Source organism: Hylobates moloch, unplaced genomic scaffold (assembly GCF_009828535.3).
Source record: "Hylobates moloch isolate HMO894 unplaced genomic scaffold, HMol_V3 SCAFFOLD_8, whole genome shotgun sequence".
Taxonomy (NCBI): Eukaryota; Metazoa; Chordata; class Mammalia; order Primates; family Hylobatidae; genus Hylobates; species Hylobates moloch.
In genome coordinates this window covers 52,574,273-52,587,222 of record NW_026652283.1, presented here as the reverse complement: position 1 = coordinate 52,587,222, position 12,950 = coordinate 52,574,273, and the positions used below count along the sequence as shown (strand labels likewise).

Below are 12,950 nucleotides of genomic sequence, written 5' to 3'. Positions count from 1 at the left end.
TGAGATGGAGTCTTGCTCTGTCACCAGGCTGGAGCACAGTGGCATGATCTGGGCTCAATGCAACCTCCACCTCCAGGGTTCAAGCGATTCCCCTGCCTCAGCCTCCCCAAGTCCTATCCTTTAGTTTTTGACAGCCTCGGATCTTTCTTTGGTAACATTTAAAAAAAAAACAAAACCTATATATAATTTATTATACCAAATCAATGAACTAATGAATACAAAAAAGGTCGGAGAAGCTTGTCTTATTCCAAATAGTCTTTTAGTTTTTTTTTTTTTAGACAGAGTCTTGCTCTGTCGCCCAGGCTAGAGTGCAACGGCACGATATCAGCTCACCGCAAACTCTGCTTCCCAGGTTCAACCGATCCTCCTACCTCAGCCTCCTGAGTAGCTAGGATTACAGGCATGCACCACCACACCCAGCTAATTTTTGTATTTTTAGTAGAGACAGTGTTGTACCACATTGGCCAGGCTGGTCTTGAACTCCTGACCTCAGGTGATCCACCTACCTTGGCCTCCCAAAGTGCTGGGATTACAGGAGTGAGCCAACGTTAGTTTTTAAAGTTTCTGAAGAGGACACCAATTAAGCTCTGGAAGGGGAAAAAAAAATCACAAATACTGATAGCTTGGATAGTACTAATGTTAGTGACACTCAGTGCTGACAGTAGAAAATTAGAGGTATGGAGAAACTTTACTTGGCCTAAGTGCATTCAATGAATTTTGAGATCCACTACTGCTCTCCCTGTTCCTCACTCCCTAAACTGAGCACTTTCTACTTCTTTCATGTTTTGAAGGTCTAAGCACAGAAAGTACTATCATACTGTTTCACAATAATGGCAACAAGTGTTTTTTTTTCTCAAAAGTTTTTATCTGCTTTAAACTGCCAAAACTCAAAAAGGCAGTATATTCCTGAGTTCACACTTTGTAACAAGTTTTAAACATCCCAAAGTAAAAATAGCAAAATTTTAATTAATGTGTTTCCTATTCTAAGACATATATATATATGTTCATATCTGAGTGTTTCTGAAAATCATATCCATAGTTTCATGTATACATTTAATGCAATAGCTTCTTTTTTCCTTCTCAAGAAGCTGTTTTTAACCCAAGTGTATGAGCAAGCCAGGTTATATATAGTATACTAGATGTTCCCAAAGAGAAATATTTGGGATTTGTTAAGGGTTATATAAAGTAACAAATATCTTGGTTCTCAAAAAATCAATTTTAGAAAGAGGGAAAGAAGAACAATAAGTAAAACTCCTCTCCATCTTAGGTTCAAATATTCAGAAATTTTATGGTTGCCACCTTGTATTATTACTATGTACGTTTTCCCTGCACAACTATCCTGTGAGGGTTAGAAGACGACACCAGGATCGGGGGAGGGTAGAGAAGCTGCTATAGTGTACACACATGCCACATACCTATTACGTGGCATTAATTCTGTGTGATGTTGTGAGGTATATTAACTCCTCAAAAAAATTGCAGTGGCAATATTAACAAAAAAGAATTCACAATATAATTTAATAAGTGCTATAACAAAAAGCAGATACAGGGCACTGTGGAGGCACACACGAAAGGCACCTAACCCTTCTCTGCACAAATGCTGTACAGGTGCTACCGGGAAGGCTTCTGGGAGGAAATAATGCCTATATTAAGACCTGAAAAAGGAGAAACAGCAATGTCCTTGGAAATACTGATGGGGATTTCTTTTTTATAATGGTTTAAGGAAAGAATTCTGCATGGTAGGTGCTCAGTACCTATATAAGTCAGGTAAACCTCTTACTTTCCCTTTTTTTTGGTGGGGGAGGAGGGACAGGAGGAAATTAAAAGGCCAAGAATGAATATAATCAAGTATAAATGAAAACAGCAAAAGCAGGATAAATTAACGAATAGTATGAACTCTGGTTTTGACACACCTTAGTTCAAACCTGGAATTCTAGCACTTACTAGGCTACGTGGTCTTAGGTAGGCACCTAACTCTCTAAGCCTCAGCTCTCTCATCTGTAACCAACAACAACCAACTCGAAGGGATATTGCGAAGCTGAAATGGGATATGATACATACTGATTTGTCTAGTTGTCTAATTAGTCTCCCCACCAGATCGTAAGCTACAAAAGACAGAGGCCATGCAAAATATCTTGTACTACTGTCTAGTAAGTCCTTGGCAAAATGCTTGGCACGCAGATGTTTAATAAACTTTGACTATCATTAAGTACTTTGTTATGATGATTTCAATTACAGCAACACCATGACCTCGGCACAGTATTATAGGTTTGATTATATTCTGAAGAGATCAAAAATTACTAACTGGTTCCTTATTTCAATGTAAAACACTTATAAAATCAATGCTGCCCCTACACTAAAAGTTTTACTAATTATGAGAGGCATAAAGTCTTCCAAATCTGAACAAAAACTTTAGAAAAACATGTCCTTGGAGATATTACACAGTTAAATCTATACTGCAAGGAAGGTATAATTTTTTTTCCTCTTTAAAGAAGTGTTTCTCAACTAAGGGTGCCTGCCCTTTGCCTGCAAGGTACATATATATGGCAATCTCTAGAGATATTTTTGATTGCCACAACTAGGAGTGTAGGGGTGTTACTAGCATCTAGTGGGTGAAGGCCAGGGATGCTGCTAAATATCCTATAATGCACAGGACAGCTCTCACAGCAAAGAATTATCTAGTTCAAAATGTCAACAGTGCTGAGGTTGTGGGGCAGAAGAGTTGAAGGGTAGAAAGGTAGGCAAAGATATAAAATTGCATAAACATTTACAAGTAGGTTAGGTTTAATATTATCAGAATTCATGTGTATTATTGCAACTTATTCATTTTTACCAAGTTTTAGATTTTTAAAAAGAGGTTTGAAAGGACTTAGATTTGTTTTTTCTAATATATATCTAAGATTAAGAGAATGGTCTCTCTAAAAATATCTCAGGTCCATGAAAATATATAAAAGCTTTCAATAACTCAGAAAAAAATAATGTCTAAATATAATTTCAGGTCTTACAAATGAAGCTCTACTCTGTATCTCAGAGTAAGAACGCACAGTCACATCAAGCTGAAAGGAAAAAGATGCATGTGGCTTACATTTTCTACTATTTTATCAGTACACTGATTTTCAATGTACAAAGCAGATTTAAATGATGTGTTAATTTTATTCATTTATATATGCAAGGTGGAAGGAACATGTGACACTTTGCCATTCCACTACCTTTTCTTTGCCATTTAACTCTGCTATTTCTTTATTAATGATCCCTATCCACACTATTATTATTTTTTTTGAGACAGAGTCTCACATGATCTCTGCTCACTGCAAACCTCTGCCTCCTGGGTTCAAGCCATTCTCTTGCCTCAGCCTCCCAAATAGCTGGGATTACAGGCACGCACTACCATGCCTGGCTAATTTTTGTATATTTAGTAGAGACGGGTCTCATCATGTTGGCCAGGCTGGTCTCAAACTCCTGACCTCAGAAGATCTGCCTGCCTTGGCCTCCCAAAGTGCTGGGATTACAAGTGTGAGCCACCGTGCCCAGCCCCTACCTCCACATTATTTCTGATTCATGTTTTATAGCACATGTACACTAGTTACCTATTTAAAATTGTGAGGTGATACCAAACACAGTAATGATTAAATTTTTTTTTTTTTTTTTTGAGACGGAGTCTCGCTCTGTTGCCCAGACTGGAGTGCAGTGGCGCAGTCTTGGCTCACTGCAAGCTCCCCATCCTGGGTTCACGCCATTCTCCTGCCTCAGCCTCCTGAGTAGCTGGGACTACAGGCACCCGCCACCGTGCCCGGCTAATTTTTTTTTTTAATTTTTAGTAAAGACGGGGTTTCACCATGTTAGCCAGGATGGTCTTGATCTCCTGACCTCGTGATCCGCCTGCCTCGGCCTCCCAAAGTGCTGAGATTACAGGCGTGAGCCACTGCGCCCGGCCGGTTAAATTTAACTTATGGCAGTGAAAGCGTAAACTTTGGTTACTATCACAGATGGAATCGGCTGGGTACGGTGGCTCACGCTTGTAATCCCAGCACTTTGGGAGGCCAAGGTGGGCAGATTATTTGAGGTCAGGAGTTTGAAACCAGCCTGGCCAATGTAGCGAAACACTGTCTCTACTGAAAATACAAAAAAAAAAAAAAAAAATTATCCAGGCGTGGTAGTGGGCACCTGTAATCCCAGCTACTCTGGAGACTGAGGCAGAAGAATTGCTTGAGCCCAGAAGGCGGAGGTTGCAGTGAGCAGGGATCACACCACTGCACTCCAGCCTGGGTGACAGAGTGAGATTCTGTCTTAAAAAACAAAAAAACAAATGGAATCATCAGGCAGAGGTGCATCTAGGTGGTAACATCACAAGTAGTTGTTGTTGTTATTTATTAAGTATCTTCTGGAATAACATTAATCTTTGGTCTCATATTTGAGAAAAATAGTGTCATCAAAATACAATAAACTGATATACATTTTTTTTTTTTTTTTTTTTTTTAAGACGGATGCTCACTCTGTCACCCAGGCTGGAGTGCAATGGCACAATCTTGGCTCACCGCAACCTCTGCCTCCTGGGTTCAAGTGATTCTTTTGCCTCAGCCTCCCGAGTAGCTGGGATTACAGGCATGTGCCACCACAGCTAGCTAATTTTTGTATTTTTAGTAGAGATAGGGTTTCACCATGTTGGCCAGGTTGCTCTTGAACTCCTGACCTCAGGTAATCCGCCTGCCTAGGCCTCCCAAAGTGCTGAGATTACAGGCGTGAGCCACTGTACCTGGCTGACTAATACATTTTAAACAATTTTTGGAACAGTTTTAATAAGAAATCTAACCCACGTAAAGCTATTGCTAAAGCCTTTTGGCTGAGGTAGTAACTAATGAGGCTCTATAGAATATAAAGGTGCACTAGGGTAAAAAAGTCTACCTCTGTTGAGCCATGAGTCCAAAATCTTAAATAATAAAAAAAGTCTGGCCGCCGGGCGCGGTGGCTCATGCTTGTAATCCCAGCACTTTGGGAGGCCGAGGCGGGCGGATCACAAGGTCAGGAGATCGAGACCATGGTAAAACCCCGTCTCTACTAAAAATACAAAAAATTAGCTGGGCATGGTGGCGGGCGCCTGTAGTCCCAGCTACTCGGAGAGGCTGAGGCAGGAGAATGGCGTGAACCCGGGAGGCGGAGCTTGCAGTGAGCCGAGATTACGCCACTGCACTCCAGCCTGGGCGACAGAGCAATACTCCGCCTCAAAAAAAAAAAAAAAAAACAGTGGTTCACACCTGTAATCCCAGCACTTTGGGAGGCTGAGGCAGGCGGATCACGAGGTCAGGAATTTGGGACCAGCCTGGCCAGCATGGTGAAACCCCGTCTCTACTAAAAATACAAAAATCAGCCGGGCGTGGTGGTGCGCACCTGTAGTTCCAGCTACTTGGGAGGCTGAGGAAGGAGAATCGTCTGTACCCGGGAAGCGGAGGTTGCAGTGAGCCAAGATTGTGCCATTGCATTCCAGCCAGGGTGACAGAGCGAGACTCCATCTCAAAAAAAAAAAAAAGTCAATTTCATCTGAAGAAATGTTGGGGTTTATTTCTACCTTATTAGAGACATATTTTATATTAATATTCAAGAACAGTTACATAATTTTGTCATATATGCAAATATCTTGAGCCTGAAAAGTATGATGAAAATCCTTAACTGTCTACTAAAATTATTTTTTTGACCATCATTTAATTTCATACAAAAATCAAAGTGCCACAGTCCTTCAAAGACATCAGAGTGACAATATCAAAGATTTTTCTAAGCTGACATTTTACATCTGAAAGGTCTAGACAATTATTTGTGCATGTACCCACATAATTTAACAACTTGATCATACCTCTTCAATACCAGCTATATTATTCACAGCCAGTTTTTTTAGAGAACTCTGAAGCTTTTTGTCATCAGCTGTGGCTGTTCTATGTACCACCTTCTTCTTTCTGCGAGCTGTACCCTGAAAAATAACCAAACAGAAGTGTTAGCATTCTTGGCATCTGGCAACTGCAATCACATCTTATGTATCACAATAATCTAAAACCCACATTAAAAAATGGACAAAATAATAATGATTAATATTATAAGACTTCTCAGAGGTTGTGATTGTCAGCCTAACGCAGATTTTTAAAGGTTGGTTCTAGCCAGTTCCTTTTTTTTCCTTATCAGCTTTCTCAGGTTGAATTATTCTTATCTAATATCCAGCCTTTATCATTTCAACACAAGATACTGTTTGCTAATAAAACATAATTTATAACTTCAAGACAATTTAAATACTTTATAACAATTTTAAAACATTATCTTTTCTTATAGTAACTACCACCCCCTGCCAGTAGTCTAAAGATATTCTGAAATTTGGGGAATTAGGACATAACTGAAAATTAATGTCTACATTACAGTAAGAGGAAAAGAATCAATAAATATATAAACAAATTAGATAATTTCAAATGGGATTAAGTACTATTAAGAAAAAACAAAACTAGAGCACAGCAAGAATGACTAAGTAGGAGTAAAGCACTACTTTATTAGAAGGTTCAGGAAAGCCCCCTCTGAAGAAGTAACATATGAGTTGAGACCCATAACTAGGGCAAGAATGATCCAAGCAGAATGAAACAAAGTTGAACTTGTCCTTTCTAGAAGAGAGAAAATGGGCCAGTATGGCTAGAGCAGAGTGAACAATGGGAACGGAGGAGGAATATGAAATCAGAAAGATAGGCAAGGACCAGATTATGTAGCCTAGAATGCCATGGGTAGGAGCGAGATTTTATTCTGACTGCAGTGGGAAGCCACTGAAAGGTTTTAAACACGGGAGTGACTTGATCTGATTACTTATGACTGAAGGTGCTATGTGGAAAATGGATTATAGAGAGACCAGTCAGGAGGCTCCTGTAGCCATCCTGGCCAGAGATGAGGGATATGGCAGTGAAGATGGTGAGGGGTCAGATTCCCACAAGAGCCCACATGACTTTGCTGATGGATTACACGTGGGATATGAGAAAAAGAGGACATTTGGATGACGCTTAGAAACTTGGCCTGAGCAAACAGGTTGAAAATTATATTAGTTACTGAGAAAGAAAAAGTTCATTTCTAAATTGATACTATGAAACTCTAAATACATTTTTCCATTGAAATACAATTTAAAATAATGGATTAAATTCCTGGATCAGTTTATTAAGTCTTGAGGGTTAAATCTTTCTAAAACTGGTAGGAGTAAGGAGAAAGGAATAGTGGTTTCAATCTCTGGGTAGCTCCTATAGTAGTACTCAGGGAATCAGCCTTATAGAGGGAAGGTAGGGGCTTCAGTCTCAGCAATTCTGGTGGGAGTGGAGGAGAGATCTGACAGCAGAGGATGCCTTGAAATCTAGTTGCTGAAGGACTATTTACATAGGCACTCACTTGTGTAGCATTTCTGACTCAGGGATAGCTCAATTGCTTGGTGAATACCTCAACTCGAATGATCCTCAGGCGCCTCAAATTCAATATGTCTTAAAGCTTATCAGTCCACCAATCTATTCTTTCTGTATTTCCTAACTTTTGTAGCTGGTGGTACCACCATATACTCAAGTCTCTAAAATCATGAATCTGAGGGTTATCCTAGATTCTTCTGCATGCCCTCTAGCCCCCATATCCCATCAGTCACTAAATCGTGTCAATTCCAACTCCTACATTTGTATCCCATATAACAGAGGTCCCCAACCCCCAGGCCACTGACCAGTACCAGTCTGTGACCTGTTAGGAACACAGCAGCACAGCAGAAGGTGGGGCAGGGGGCATGAGCGAGCATTACTGCTTGAGCTCCACCGCGAGTCAGATCAGCAGCAGCATTAGATTCTCGTAGGAGCACGAACCCTGTTGTGAACTGCATACGCGAGGAAACTAGGTTGCACACTCCTTATGAGAATCTAGCTAATGCCTGATGCTCTAAGGTGGAACGGTTTTATCCCAAAACCATCATCCTCCCATCCGTGGAAAAACTGTCTTCCATGAAACCAGTCCCTGGTGTCAAAAAGATTGCGGACTGCTGCCTTATACTGCAGCAATAGCCTCTCAATTGTTCTCCTACATGCCAAACGGAAGACATTTTGTTCCATTTTCCACAACGCCAGCAGTTACCTTTCTAAAATGGCAGTCATTTCTTTCTTAAAATCCTTTAATAGTTGCCCACTGCCTATAGGATAAAACTCCAAGCTCCTCAGTATGGCATATAAAAGTATAACGGAATCCCAAACTACCTGGTCATTTCATTTCCTGCCATTCTCTATCCATTACGTACTCTAAAGAATAGCTGTACTGGCCGAGCGCAGTGGCTCACGCCTGGAATCCTAGCACTTTGGGAGGCCGATGCGGGCAGATCACGAGGTCAGGAGTTTGAGACCAGCCTGACAAACATGGTGAAACCAAGTCTCTACTAAAAATACAAAAATTAGCCAGGCGTAGTGGCACGTGCCTGTAATCCCAGCTACTCAGGAGGCTGAGGCAGAATAATCGCTTGAACCCAGGAGGTGGAGGTTGCAGTGAGCCGAGATCATGCCGCTGCACTCCAGCCTGGGTGACAGAGTGAGACTCCGTCTCAAAAAAAAAAAAAAGGCCGAGGCGGGCGATTACGAGGTCAGGAGATCAAGATCATCCTGGCTAACATGGTGTTAGCCATGTTAGAAACTCTGTGTCTACTAAAAAAAATACAAAAAATTAGCCAGGCATGCTGGTGGGTGCCTATAGTCCCAGATACTCGGGAGGCTGAGGCAGGAGAATGACATGAACCTGGGAGGCGGAGCTTGCAGTGAGCTGAGATCGTGCCACTGCACTCCAGCCTGGGCAAGAGAGCGAGACTCCATCTCAAAAAAAAAAAAAAAAAAAAAATAGCTGTACCAAATTAAAGCAAGCTATTCCATTAAGTACTGTGTTATCTTAGCACCATATCTGCCTTTGCAAGTATGGAAATGACAACCCTTTTTACTCTATCTCCATGAACCCTTTTACCTATTTTTTTTTTTTTTTGAGACAGAGTCTTGCTCTGTTGCCCAGGCTGGACTGGAGTGCAGTAGTGCGATCTTGGTGCACTGCAACTTCCACCTCCCGGGTTCAAGTGACTCTCCTGCCTCAGCCTCCTAAGTAGCTGGGACTACAGGTATGCGCCACCACACCAGGCTAATTTTTGTACTTTTAGTGGAGACAGGGTTTCACCATGTTGGCTAGGCTGGTCTTGAACTCCTGACCTCAAGTGATCCACCCACCTCAGCCTCCCAAAGTGCTGGGATTACAGGCGTGAGCCACTACCCATTACCTTTCTGCCTAGTGATAAATTCTTGTTTATCCTTTAAACAAGAGCTCAGTGACAACTTCCTTGTCTCCACTAGGCAACAGCACCTTGTACTTCATTATAACACTCACTATTCTGCATTATAATTGTGAGCATCTCTCCCAAGCAGAGCTGTGATCTTGTTTATCTTCTATGTGCCTGGCACACAGTAGGTGCTCAATATAAAATAGCTAAATTGAATGTACCAACCACAGTTTTAAAATACACAATAGCGATGTGGTACATCAAGCTCTTCTAGGTATATTCTATGGTTCTTGAATATCCCTAGTTTCTGCATTGGCACATCACATCACACTTGATGCTACAATGTGACTACTGTGGTTACATGAGTGTGTTAATCTAACTCCAGACTCATATAACTGTATCACTGTGGAAGAAGGAGAAAGTACTGGCTCTTCTTCCCTTCCCTTCCCTTGTGCTCATCCCCAGGAACTGTGGTTTTCATCAGTGTAAATGACATAGTGGGAACCACTACAAAAAGTAGTGTCCTACCTACCACTTCAGGTCTGAGGTAAGTACTATTCTTTCTTTTGCTTTTGCAAAGATTGTATTGGGCAGAGATATGGGTAGAATATTCTCCTTGAGCCTGGTGCCACAGCTGAAGAGAATCAAAGCCTTCGGTTGCTCACAACTAGCTCTTCCTTAGGCTTTAAAAAGTACAGGGAATAAGAAAGCTCATATTCATATTTACCAACATGGAAGAACAGGTAAGAATTTGTGAGGAAAATCTGGCAACGAACAAAATATATAATCAACTTAAGCATCTCCAGCTAAACCTCTGTACAAGTAGGTAACATCCAGTCAAGATGAAGTAACCCTAACATCTGGTACGCCCTGCAAGTGAGTCTAACCATAATAATAGGTATCATTTATTAAGCATCTACTCTCTGCTAGACACCATGTTAGGTGTCTTGTAAATATTACCCTAATCTTTAAACACCTTATGTAGGATTACTTCTATTTTGCAGATAAGAAACTGGAAGCTTAACAAGGTTGGATAACTTGTTCACATCATATAACTAGCAGATGGTAAGAGTTAGGATTCAAACAAATGTGGCTATTTCCATTGCATCATCAGAGAGAAAAGTGTTCTAGTTACCTATTTTAGATCTAGACAAGTTATTTTCAAATTGGAATGTGGTTTGATCTTGATTATCGAAAAGATTTTAGATTTTCAATGACCACAAATCTGAAATAATAACACTATCTGGTAATCATACATTCTCCTATCAATTTTTCTTATGCCACACTCACCTTGCCCCCTATCCGGACCTGAGCCTGAAGTTTGGCTAACTTTTCTTGATTCATGCTGTTGGTAAATCTAGGGGGGGAAAAATAGATTTGTTAAAGTCACTCTTTTGCCGAAATTAACAAACTGTTTATGCAACAGTACCTTCTGGTTCACTGAGCTTGTAGTATGCATCAACACCATGACCATATTAATACTGTCTATATTCTTAATAAACATTAATAACTTGTTCTAGCTTCATAAACCAGGTATTTTTAAAAATCAAAATTAAATTACCATGAGGGAATCAAATATACAAACAGAAAATAGAATGGGATTCAAAGTCACCTATTCAAAGATCCCTCCTTAAAACATGATTCAATCCTTTGGCATTCAGTTAAGCCTAACCAATTATGAAATCTCTGTAGGCAAGCCAGTTTTTTTCCCCCAAAGATTTTTACAGCAGAGAGCTGTTACCAAATGTTATTAGCAAAATCTTCAAGTAGATTTTTTTCCTCCCAAATCACATTCTGTATTTCTTATAAACCATAAAGATGACAAAAGGAAAAAAAAGCCGAACAAAGAAGAAATTCAACAAAAGGCTGTCTAGCTGTCAAGATACCAAGTAGTCACGTCCTCTATTCAAGGTCAGATGGTATGTTAATAATGGAGAAAGAGAACCAGGTTTTCAGACATTTGGTGCTTCTGCAGCACTCTCCAGAGTTCATTCAATACCCTGCACTGATATAGTATGTTATACTTGTCAAGACATTGTTGCATACAGGGTAAAATGCTTCATTGCACAATTTAACAAAAACTTATCTTTGCTACAGTAATAAATGCTGGGGGGGAGAGGAGACTCCTAAAACAAGCTTTTTAAAGCTAATCTTGATTTTGAAGATTCTAAAATTATAGTCATGAATCTAGTCTGGTCAGTGATATTCCCACTAAGAAAAAAACATTCTTAAGTTTATAATGGGTCATCACGTTCTGCATTACATAAACAAAGAAAAGCCAAATTCAGGCCCGGCTGGGTGGCTCACGCCTGTAATCCCAGCACTCTGGGAGGCCGAGGCGGGTGGATCACCTGAGGTCGGGAGTTCGAGGCCAGCCTGACCAACATGGAGAAACCCTGTCTTTACTAAAACTACAAAATTAGCCGGGTGTGGTGGCACATGCCTGTAATCCCAGCTACTCAGGAGGCTGAGGCAGGAGAATCGCTTGAACCCGGGCGGCGGAGATTGCGGTGAGCCGAGATCGTGCCATTGCACTCCAGCCTGAGCAACAAGAGCGAAACTCTGTCAAAAAAAAAAAAAAAAGCCAAATTAAAAGTCTTGTTTTACTTGTTCTGTGGATCAACAAATCATTACTGAGATGTGAGGGAGGGAATAAGGGACTAGGTTGTTATCAAATCTTCTTTGGCCAATTCTCTAAACCCCGTATAGTCATCATTCACATGAAAAAAATAGTTTGCTTCATTTGAGAGATTAAAAAAAGGAGCATCAAAGACTATATAATTACTAACCATTTTGTACTTTGACACTGTCCTTAGGCAATAACCTATATATATACCTCTTCTTTAAGGCTAATGTTCAGATCCCAAATAATATTTAGAATTTATGAATCTTCACTCTGCTCAGCACTGCATCACAATGCTGAAGCAGCTAAAAACACTTTTATAAGAGGAAGTGTGTTTAGAGTCCAAAACAAGAAGTCTTCAGTGTGTGCCAATCTTAGCTCTGCCATAGACTTAAATTTGATGACTTAAATCCCAATTCCTATGCTCAAATATCCACAGAAAAGGACCAACATTTACTTTTCTCAAAGGAATGTGGCCATGAGAGTGCACTGAACTAACAAAGAGCCTAAGGAATTTATTGCAAAAAAAAAAAAGGGGCTAAGGAAAAACATTAGACCTAGATACTGGGTAAACCCTTTGGGATTCTTCTGCATTTTGAAGTAACAATTCCCAAGACAAGAGACAGAGGTTGGGATGCCAAGACAAAGTCTTGACTTGTTTGAAATAAAAGCAAGAACAAAATTAACTCTTCGAATCAAGGTATAGATGAAAGAACAGATTCCATTCCAGGTGGTCAGGACAACAGAATTGAGAAATTTTGTTCCTAAGGAGTATCTCAGAGAAAAATGATTTTAGGGAGACTGAGAGCTCAAGGCAGTAGGAGAGGAACAAGAGTAGTCTTTTGTTTCTTGGCAAGTTGTGGTGTGTGGAATTCAAGTAGGAAAGAGGACTGGACTCAGTCTATGAGATGTCAAGCTCAGAATCTGGAGTAGACCTCCAAGATCACCTGGTTTAATTCTCTATTCTCAATCAACCTCTACTTTATTGCACCCATCATTCATATCTGTGATGTCATCTCAACACCTGCTAGCAGCAGCAAAGTATAA

The 12,950-nt window shown here is 40.4% G+C and overlaps 1 protein-coding gene across 4 annotated transcripts in view; it reads right to left on the bottom strand.

The window, feature by feature from the left end:
- Nucleotides 1–12,950, bottom strand: part of BTF3L4 (basic transcription factor 3 like 4) — a 32,553-nt gene that overhangs the window by 18,191 nt on the left and 1,412 nt on the right. For all 4 annotated transcript variants that reach the window (XM_032160839.2, XM_032160838.2, XM_058441863.1 and 1 more), the window contains exons 2-3: nt 10,571–10,637; nt 5,843–5,956 (exon numbers count right to left, since the gene is read on the bottom strand). In XM_032160839.2, the coding sequence (XP_032016730.1) occupies nt 5,843–5,956; nt 10,571–10,637 (181 nt within the window). The remainder of the gene's footprint in view (nt 1–5,842; nt 5,957–10,570; nt 10,638–12,950) is intronic.